Source organism: Oncorhynchus mykiss, chromosome 25, assembly GCF_057628025.1.
Source record: "Oncorhynchus mykiss isolate SJ-2025 chromosome 25, ASM5762802v1, whole genome shotgun sequence".
Classification (NCBI taxonomy): domain Eukaryota; kingdom Metazoa; phylum Chordata; class Actinopteri; order Salmoniformes; family Salmonidae; genus Oncorhynchus; species Oncorhynchus mykiss.
The window spans coordinates 91,838,776-91,850,000 of NC_143046.1; the positions used below are offsets into that span (position 1 = coordinate 91,838,776).

At 48.2% G+C, this 11,225-nt stretch overlaps 1 protein-coding gene across 1 annotated transcript; it reads left to right on the forward strand.

Moving 5' to 3' along the window:
* The first annotated feature begins 619 nt into the window (after positions 1–619).
* ap5s1 (adaptor related protein complex 5 subunit sigma 1) lies at positions 620–10,563 on the forward strand. The gene is made up of 3 exons (XM_021592811.3): positions 620–948; positions 2,962–3,253; positions 8,964–10,563. Exons 1-3 carry the CDS (start codon positions 767–769, stop codon positions 9,090–9,092), a joined length of 603 nt encoding a protein of 200 aa, XP_021448486.3. The 5' UTR covers positions 620–766; the 3' UTR covers positions 9,093–10,563.
* The last annotated feature ends 662 nt before the right edge of the window (positions 10,564–11,225 follow it).

The window sequence follows — 11,225 nt, forward strand, 5'->3', positions numbered from 1 at the left end:
ACCGGGGCGCGAACCAGGGACCCTCTGCACACATCAACAACAGTCACCCACGAAGCATCGTTACCTATCGCTCCACAAAAGCCGTGGCCCTTGCAGAGCAAAGGGGAACCACTACTTCAATGTATCAGAGCAAGTGACGTCACCGATTGAAACGCTATTTAGCGCACACTGCTAACTAAGCTAGCGTTTCACATCCGTTACACTGGCAGTTAGCTCTGATCTGGAGGACTTTCTAAACACATGATTCATTTGTAAATGGAGAGTTGGAGTGTTGGAGAGTTGGAGAGTGCCCCTGGCTGTCTGTAAATTAAACACAACAAGAACACGTTGCTGTCTGGTTTGCTTAATATCAGGACTTTTAAATTATTTATACCTTCACTTTTGATACTTATGTATATTTTAGCAATTACATTTACTTTTGATAATTAAGTATATTTAAAACCAAGTACTTTGACTTTTACTTGAGTCATTTTCTATTAAGGTATCTTTACGTTTACTCAAGTATGACAATTGGGTACTTTTTAAACCACTGGTAAATTCGGATCCTCTCATTCGGTTTCAATCGATGAACACATTTCTTCACGCTCTCTCTCTCTCTACGCTGACAGTGGCGCCCTCTAGTGTTGCCTCCAAATGACTGCATCTGTCTTGTCACCTGATCGAATCCAGGAAGCAAAGCGTAACAAGCCCTGCAATCTGACATCCCTGTAGTTATCGACAGAGAAAGACTAACTAGATCGAGTTCATTAAGTCACACAGCGACACCATGGTTCAATGTTTCCTGATCCATACCGTTAACCCGGTAAGCACTCTGGCCCCCGGGGAGAGCCGCGTGCTCTACTCCCGTGTGTTTGCACCGGAGGAGGGCGCGCTGACCGGGGCGGACAGTGAACTGGGACCGGAACAGAGGCGGCTTCTGCAAAATGAGAAGGTAGCGGTGGTGGCGAGGTGAGCGACGGTCCTGGCACCTGTACTAGAAATACAATGTTGTTGCATGCAGTTTTGACATACAGGCGAGGCCACTAACGTGACAATCCTGTAATGTCAAATATGAATGTGACTGCGTGAGCTTCTTTGAATGCACAATACTGTAAGTAGGTCATCGTCAACAGTAGTGTTCTATATAGGGAATAGGGTTCTGGTCAACAGTAGTGTTCTATATAGGGTCCTGGTCAACAGTAGTGTTCTATATAGGGTCCTGGTCAACAGTAGTGCACTATATAGGGCCCTGGTCAACAGTAGTGTTCTATATAGGGTCCTGGTCAACAGTAGTGTTCTATATAGGGTCCTGGTCAACAGTAGTGTTCTATATAGGGCTCTGGTCAACAGTAGTGTTCTATATAGGGTCCTGGTCAACAGTAGTGTTCTATATAGGGCCCTGGTCAACAGTAGTGTTCTATATAGGGCCCTGGTCAACAGTAGTGTTCTATATAGGGAATAGGGTCCTGGTCAACAGTAGTGTTCTATATAGGGCCCTGGTCAACAGTAGTGTTCTATATAGGGTCCTGGTCAACAGTAGTGTACTATATAGGGAATAGGGCCCTGGTCAACAGTAGTGTACTATATAGGGTCCTGGTCAACAGTAGTGTACTATATAGGGAATAGGGCCCTGGTCAACAGTAGTGTACTATATAGGGTCCTGGTCAACAGTAGTGTACTATATAGGGAATAGGGCCCTGGTCAACAGTAGTGTACTATATAGGGAATAGGGTCCTGGTCAACAGTAGTGTTCTATATAGGGTCCTGGTCAACAGTAGTGTACTATATAGGGAATAGGGTCCTGGTCAACAGTAGTGTTCTATATAGGGTCCTGGTCAACAGTAGTGTACTATATAGGGAATAGGGCCCTGGTCAACAGTAGTGCACTATATAGGGAATAGGGTCCTGGTCAACAGTAGTGTTCTATATAGGGTCCTGGTCAACAGTAGTGTACTATATAGGGAATAGGGTCCTGGTCAACAGTAGTGTACTATATAGGGAATAGGGTCCTGGTCAACAGTAGTGTTCTATATAGGGAATAGGGCCCTGGTCAACAGTAGTGTACTGTATAGGGAATAGGGCCCTGGTCAACAGTAGTGCTCTATATAGGGAATAGGGCCCTGGTCAACAGTAGTGCTCTATATAGGGAATAGGGCCCTGGTCAACAGTAGTGTACTGTATAGGGAATAGGGCCCTGGTCAACAGTAGTGTACTATATAGGGAATAGGGCCCTGGTCAACGGTAGTGCTCTATATAGGGAATAGGGCCCTGGTCAACAATAGTGTTCTATATTGGGAATAGGGCCCTGGTCAACAGTAGTGTACTATATAGGGAATAGGGCCCCGGTCAACAGTAGTGTTCTATATAGGGAATGGGGTGCCAGTTGGTAGAAAACATTCCCCCTGTGTTATGTTCTGCCTTCACTACGCCCAAGGCTATACATTCCTACCGCCAGCGGGCGAGGGGAGTTTGCAATTCAAGACGTGATTTGCATTGCTGGGTGGTAGCCCACACCCATAGCATAATCTATACATATATCAACATAAATGGCGACAGGAAGTAGGCGCGCTGCTGGCTTGATGTTGAAAAAAGCGACTTGCCTCTGACTAGCAGCTGTTGTGTGGTGGCCGGTGGGGAGGAGGGCTGCTGCTTGACAGAGTTGGCTATCGCTGGCTCCCCGTGAATGACACGATGGGCGAAAAAGCTGTTGCTCGACTACTGGAGGGACACCGGCTCTCCCGAGGGCTCGTTGCTAACTGTCTGTGTCGACCAAACTATCTCTCTCTTTCCATAATACCATCTCTGTGTCTCAGGCAGGTGTGTAGTACAGTGACCCAGTCCTGTGTTGCTCATGCCGGGTGTTGCTAGCAGGCAAAATAACTCTCTCTCTCTCTCTACTCTCTCTCTCTCTCTACTCCATCCCTCTCTCTACTCCATCCCTCTCTCTACTCCATCCCTCTCTCTACTCCATCCCTCTCTCAGGCAGGTGCGTAGTGCAGTGACCTTGTCCCGTGAGGCGTCAGGCCGGGTGTTGGTAGAGACCGTACTGGGAGAGGAGCTGGTGGCTCTCCAAGAGGCTGACAGCGGGGTTCAGCGGCTGGGGAGGGGAGAGCCCTGGGCTGGGGAGAGGAGTGCTCTGTGGCTGGGGGTCCAGAGCCTAGCCTTCACCCTGGTCACTGAGCCCCATGAGAACCTGCTTCTGGCTGAGGGGACCCTGAAGAACATCACCAGACACTGTCTAGAACATCTACGCATGCTGGGGATGGGGAGTGAGGTGAGAGATGTGGGTCCTAGCCTTCACCCTGGTCACTAGGTCCTAGCCTTCACCCTGGTCACTAGGTCCTAGCCTTCACCCTGGTCACTGGGTCCTAGCCTTCACCTTGGTCACTGGGTCCTAGCCTTCACCCTGGCCACTGGGTCCTAGCCTTCACCCTGGTCACTGGGTCCTAGCCTTCACCCTGGTCACTGGGTCCTAGCCTTCACCCTGGTCACTGGGTCCTAGCCTTCACCCTGGTCACTGGGTCCTAGCCTTCACCCTGGTCACTGGGTCCTAGCCTTCACCCTGGTCACTGGGGCCTAGCCTTCACCCTGGTCACTAGGTCCTAGCCTTCACCCTGGTCACTGGGTCCTAGCCTTCACCCTGGTCACTGGGTCCTAGCCTTCACCCTGGCCACTGGGTCCTAGCCTTCACCCTGGTCACTGGGTCCTAGCCTTCACCCTGGTCACTGGGTCCTAGCCTTCACCCTGGTCACTGGGTCCTAGCCTTCACCCTGGTCACTGGGTCCTAGCCTTCACCCTGGTCACTGGGTCCTAGCCTTCACCCTGGTCACTGGGTCCTAGCCTTCACCCTGGCCACTGGGTCCTAACCTTCACCCTGGCCACTGGGTCCTAGCCTTCACCCTGGCCACTGGGTCCTAGCCTTCACCCTGGCCACTGGGTCCTAGCCTTCACCCTGGCCACTGGGTCCTAGCCTTCACCCTGGCCACTGGGTCCTAGCCTTCACCCTGGCCACTGGGTCCTAGCCTTCACCCTGGTCACTGGGTCCTAGACTTCACCCTGGCCACTTGGTCCTAGCCTTCACCCTGGCCACTGGGTCCTAGCCTTCACCCTGGTCACTGGGTCCTAGCCTTCACCCTGGCCACTTGGTCCTAGCCTTCACCCTGGCCACTGGGTCCTAGCCTTCACCCTGGTCACTGGGTCCTAGCCTTCACCCTGGTCACCCTGGCCACTGGGTCCTAGCCTTCACCCTGGTCACTGGGTCCTAGCCTTCACCCTGGTCACTGGGTCCTAGCCTTCACCCTGGTCACCCTGGCCACTGGGTCCTAGCCTTCACCCTGGTCACTGGGTCCTAGCCTTCACCCTGGCCACTTGGTCCTAGCCTTCACCCTGGCCACTGGGTCCTAGCCTTCACCCTGGTCACTGGGTCCTAGCCTTCACCCTGGTCACTGGGTCCTAGCCTTCACCCTGGTCACTGGGGCCTAGCCTTCACCCTGGTCACTAGGTCCTAGCCTTCACCCTGGTCACTGGGTCCTAGCCTTCACCCTGGTCACTGGGTCCTAGCCTTCACCCTGGCCACTGGGTCCTAGCCTTCACCCTGGTCACTGGGTCCTAGCCTTCACCCTGGTCACTGGGTCCTAGCCTTCACCCTGGTCACTGGGTCCTAGCCTTCACCCTGGTCACTGGGTCCTAGCCTTCACCCTGGTCACTGGGTCCTAGCCTTCACCCTGGTCACTGGGTCCTAGCCTTCACCCTGGCCACTGGGTCCTAACCTTCACCCTGGCCACTGGGTCCTAGCCTTCACCCTGGTCACTGGGTCCTAGCCTTCACCCTGGCCACTGGGTCCTAGCCTTCACCTTGGTCACTGGGTCCTAGCCTTCACCCTGGCCACTGGGTCCTAGCCTTCACCCTGGCCACTGGGTCCTAGCCTTCACCCTGGTCACTGGGTCCTAGACTTCACCCTGGCCACTTGGTCCTAGCCTTCACCCTGGCCACTGGGTCCTAGCCTTCACCCTGGTCACTGGGTCCTAGCCTTCACCCTGGCCACTTGGTCCTAGCCTTCACCCTGGCCACTGGGTCCTAGCCTTCACCCTGGTCACTGGGTCCTAGCCTTCACCCTGGTCACCCTGGCCACTGGGTCCTAGCCTTCACCCTGGTCACTGGGTCCTAGCCTTCACCCTGGTCACTGGGTCCTAGCCTTCACCCTGGTCACCCTGGCCACTGGGTCCTAGCCTTCACCCTGGTCACTGGGTCCTAGCCTTCACCCTGGCCACTTGGTCCTAGCCTTCACCCTGGCCACTGGGTCCTAGCCTTCACCCTGGTCACTGGGTCCTAGCCTTCACCCTGGTCACCCTGGCCACTGGGTCCTAGCCTTCACCCTGGTCACTGGGTCCTAGCCTTCACCCTGGTCACTGGGTCCTAGCCTTCACCCTGGCCACTGGGTCCTAGCCTTCCCCCTGCTCACTGGGTCCTAGCCTTCACCCTGGTCACCCTGGCCACTGGGTCCTAGCTTTCACCCTGGTCACCCTGGCCACTGGGTCCTAGCCTTCACCCTGGTCACTGGGTCCTAGCCTTCACCCTGGTCACTGGGTCCTAGCCTTCACCCTGGCCACTGGGTCCTAGCCTTCACCCTGGCCACTGGGTCCTAGCCTTCACCCTGGCCACTGGGGGAAAAAATAGTAAAAAAAATAACAATCTTTGCAAATGTATAAAATAAAAAACGGTATTATTCAGAATCTTTGCTATTAGACTCTAAATTGAGCTCAGGTGCATCCTGTTTCCATTGATCATCCTTGAGATGTTTCTACATCTAGATTGGAGTCCACCTGTGGTAAATTCAATTGATTGAACATGATTTGGAAAGGCACACCATTATTTACATAAGTATTCAGACCCTTTGATATGAGACTCAAAATTGACCTCAGGTGTATCCTGTTTCCATTGATCATCCTTGAGATGTTTCTACAACTTTTTTATTTATTTATTTAATTTTGATCTTTATTTAACCAGGTAGACCAGATCACCTTTATTTAACCAGGTAGACCAGATCACCTTTATTTAACCAGGCAGGCCAGATCACCTTTATTTAACCAGGTAGGCTAGTTGAGAACAAGTTCTCATTTACAACTGCAACCTGGCCATGATAAAGCAAAGCAGTGCAACACAGAGTTACACATGGAATAAACAAAACATACAGTCAATAATACAGTTGAAAAATCAATAAATTGGCCATAGTGGCGAAATAATTACAATTTAGCAATTAAACATCGGAGTGATAGATGAGTGTGCAAGTAGAGATACTGGGGTGCAAAAAAATCAATAACAGTATGGGGATGAGGTATTTGGATGGGCTTTTTACAGATGGGCTATGTGCAGTGATCTGTGAGCTGCTCTGACAGCTGGTGCTTAAAGTTAGTGAGGGAGATATGAGTCTCCAGTGATTTTTGCAATTCGTTCCAGTCATTGACAGCAGAGAACTGGAAGGAAAGGCGGCCATAGGAGGTGTTGGCTTTGGGGGTGACCAGTGAAATATATCAGTTTGAGCACGTGCTACAGGTGGGTGCTGCCATGCTGACCAGTGAGCTGAGATAAGGTGGGGCTTTACCAATCAATCAGTCAACTTGATTGGAGTCCACCTGTGGTAAATTCAATTGATTGGACATGATTTGTAAAGGCACACACCTGTCGATATAAGGTAGACAGTTGACTGTGCATGTCAGAGCAAAAACCAAGCCATGAGGTCAAAGGAATTACTCTTAGAGCTCTGAGACAGGATTGTGTCGAGGCACAGATCTGGGGAAGGGAATCAAAATAAGGTCCCCAAGAACACGGTGGCCTCCAACATTCTTAAATTGAAGAAGTATGCAACCACCAAGACTGGCCACTGGCCAAACTGAGCAATCAGGGGAGAAGGGCCTTGGTCAGGGAGGTGACAAAGAACCCAATGGTCACTCTGAACAAGCTCCAGAGTTCCTCTGTGGAGATGGGAGAACCTTCCAGAAGGATAACCATCTCGGCAGCACTCTACCAATCAGGCCTTTATGGTATATTGGCCAGACGGAAGCCACTCCCCACTCCTCACAACCTGCTTAGAGTTTGCCAAAAGGTCCCTAAAGACTCTCAGACCATAAAAAAACAAGATTCTCTGGTCTGATGAAACCAAGATTGAATTCTTTGGCCTGAATGCCAAGCGTCAGGTCTGGAGGAAACCTGGCACCATCCCTACGGTGAAGCATGGTGGTGGCAGCATCATGTCTGGAGGACACCTGGCACCATCCCTACGGTGAAGCATGGTGGTGGCAGCATCATGTCTGGAGGACACCTGGCACCATCCCTACGGTGAAGCATGGTGGTGGCAGCATCATGTCTGGAGGACACCTGGCACCATCCCTATTGTGAAGCATGGTGGTGGCAGCATCCCTACGATGAAGCATGGTGGTGGCAGCATCATGCTGTTGGGATGTTTCTCAGCGGAAGGGACTGGGAGACTAGTCAGGATTGAGGAAATGATGAATGGAGCAAAGTAGATCCTTGATGAAAACCTGCTCCAGAAAGCTTAAGACAGACTGGGGCGAAGGTTCACCTTCCAACAGGGCAATGACCCTAAGCACACAGACAAGACACCACAGGAGTGGCTTCGGGACAAGTCTCTGAATGTCTTTGAGTGGCCCAGCCAGAGCCTCGACTTGATCCCGATCGAACATCTCTGGAGAAACCTGAAAATAGCTGTGCAGCGACGCTCCCCATCCAACGTGACAGAGCTTGAGAGGATCTGCAGAGAAGAATGGGAGAAACTCCCCAAATACAGGTGTGCCAAGCTTGTAGCGTCATACCCAAGAAGACTCGAGGCTGTAATCGCTGCCAAAGGTGTTCCAACAAAGTACTGAGTGAAGGGTCTGAATACTTATGTAAATGTGATATTTCCCAAAATAATTTATACATAAATGTCTGGAAACCTGTTTTCCCCCGTCCAATTTAGAATAAGGCTGTAACACAATAAAATGTGGAAAAGGGCTGTGAATACTGAATGTTCATTGTTTTGTCAAAAATGGCTAATTGACGCACAGCAATATTCAAACCTTATCTCTGACTTTCAATCAAATTGTTGTCAGAACTGAGACTAAACCATTCAGGAACACTCAACACTTCTTTGAAAGCCATTATGGTGTTTCTTTGGCATTAACATTTGTGTTCAGAAGAGTGAGGCAGAGCTTTTAAGTGTTTCCAGGTATTGTGGTGACAGCATCATGTTATGGGCATGCTTGTCACTGACAGGGACTGGGAAGTTTGTCAGGATTGAAATAAATATGAGTAAATCCTAGGGACAAAGTTAGAGGAAAACCTGCCTGTCTTCTGAAAACCCTCGGATAGTTTTTTATTTCCCAGTGAGACAATTACGTAATGTTTAATGCCAAAGACACACCAGAATTTTTTTTTCCTCAAGAGGTGTTGTGTGTTTCTGTTGGTAATCATTCCTGACTTAAATTTACTTTAAAATCTGAGAATATTTCTATCCCAACCAAATGTATTGAGCTTGAGTAATTTTGAGAAAAACACAAAATAATTGTTGCCCTTAGAGTTGTGCAAAGTTAGCACAATCTTATTCAAAAGGATTCACAGCTGTAATGGCTGCCAAAGGTGCTTCTATGAAGTATTAACTCTAGGGGGGTGAAGACATACGCATCTTCGTCGTTTAAAAAAATATATAATTTGGAGAATATTTTTTTAAATTTAACTTAGAAAATGTGGTGTAGATCGATAAAAGGGAATTCATATTTTTTCCCCTTTTAAGATGTAATTGAAAAATGTGGAAACTGCTAGGGTGTGTAAACGTTCACTGTAGCATTCTGGGGGTTTATTTCTCTCCAGGCCTGTTTGTTTTTAAGATCCTGGTTTCTCTGGAAGAAAGAGGAAGTATTTTGCTGTATGGTTTTGCACCGTTTGTTCGTCTCTGCATGTGACCAATAAAGTTTTGTTTTATTCTTCAGGTCCTGTTGAAGAGTGACCGTATCGATGTCCTGCTCCACCGTCTATTACCACACGGTCAACTGCTGTTCCTCAACCATCGCTTCACTCAGAGTCTGGAGAAGGAGCTGGCTAATTACATGGCCCAATGAGAGAGAAGGAGAGGATGGCATATTATGCCAAAAAGAAGGTCTGAAAACGGAGTGATGCCATCCAAACTTTAAAAAAAAACGAATAGCTTGTTGTTCAACTTAATGTTGAAAACATTTTTATTACGCCGCTCTCTAATGAACACTACCCATGGAGAATAGGAGTGAACTACACGGACCTTCCTCTTCTCTCCCTTGGGATAGCACGGGCAAACAGGAAGTGGGTTGATACCACGGGCTAACAGGAAGTGAGTTGACCTGAGGGGTCCAGAACAGAAACTATCCATCACACAGAGACAGTTATTGTCATAAAGCTGCATTCAATAATGGCCTGAAGAGTGTCTGAACTGTCTCTCTGTCTGTGACCTTACCCATCCAGGAGATGGCAAATTAACCTTTGTGGCAGAGGTATATTTGTCACGTGCTGAATACAACACGCCTTACTGGGCAATGCTTACTTACAAGCCCTTAACTATTTTTAAGAAAAATAAGAGTTAAGAAAATATTTACTTAAGTGAGGGGGAGTGGGAGGGGGGTCAATGCAAATAGTCCAGGTAGCCATTTGATTAACTGTTCAGCAGTCTAATGACTCGGGGGTAGAAGCTGTTCAGGAGCCTTTTGGTCCCAGACTTGGCTCTCCGGTACCGCTTGCCATGCTGTAGCAGAGAGAACAGTAGGACTTGGATGACTGGAGTCCTTGACAGTTTGTTGAGGCCTTCTTCTGACACCACCTGTGATGTACCGGGGCGCCGGGGAACAGTGGGTTAGATCTCTAGAGATTGGTAGAGCTCTATGTTGATTGGTAGAGCTCTATGTTGATTGGTAGAGCTCTATGTTGATTGGTAGAGCTCTATGTTGATTGGTAGAGCTCTATGTTGATTGGTAGAGCTCTATGTTGATTGGTAGAGCTCTGTGTTGATTGGTAGAGCTCTGTGTTGATTGGTAGAGCTCTGTGTTGATTGGTAGAGCTCTATGTTGATTGGTAGAGCTCTGTGTTGATTGGTAGAGCTCTGTGTTGATTGGTAGAGCTCTGTGTTGATTGGTAGAGCTCTATGTTGATTGGTAGAGCTCTGTGTTGATTGGTAGAGCTCTATGTTGATTGGTAGAGCTCTGTGTTGATTGGTAGAGCTCTGTGTTGATTGGTAGAGCTCTGTGTTGATTGGTAGAGCTCTGTGTTGATTGGTAGAGCTCTGTGTTGATTGGTAGAGCTCTGTGTTGATTGGTAGAGCTCTATGTTGATTGGTAGAGCTCTGTGTTGATTGGTAGAGCTCTGTGTTGATTGGTAGAGCTCTGTGTTGATTGGTAGAGCTCTGTGTTGATTGGTAGAGCTCTTTTCTTGTGTTACAGCCTGAATTTAAAATGTATTAAATTGAGATGTTGTGTCACTGGCCTACACACAATAACCCCATAATGTCCAAGTGGAATTTTGTTTTTTTGAAGTTTTTACAAATGAATTAAAAGTGAAAATCTGAAATGTCTTGAGTCAATAAGTATTCAACCCCTTTGTTATATCAAGCTTAAATAAGATCAGGAGTAAAAATGTGCTCAACAAGTTACATAATAAGTTGCATGGACTCACTCTGTGTGCAATAAGTGTATGACATTATTTTTGAATGGCTACTGCATCTCTGTACGCCACACAACATCTGTATGGAAAGCAATTTTTTTTATTAAGTTGAACATGTGCACTTTATGACAATGTTATTGGACCAAGTTACACTTCTCAAAAAGCACCGAAATGGTGGCATGACCATTACTGCTGCCAATACTACTGCCATTACTACTGCCATTACTACTGCCAATACTACTACCATTACTACTACCATTACTACTGCCATTACTACTACCATTACTACTGCCATTACTACTACCATTACTACTACCATTACTACTACCATTACTACTACCATTACTACTGCCATTACTACTACCATTACTACTACCATTACTACTGCCATTACTACTACCATTACTACTACCATTACTACTACCATTACTACTACCATCACTACTGCCATTACTACTACCATTACTACTACCATTACTACTACCAATACTACTACCATTACTACTGCCATTACTACTACCATTACTACTGCCATTACTACTACCATTACTACTGCCATTACTACTTGC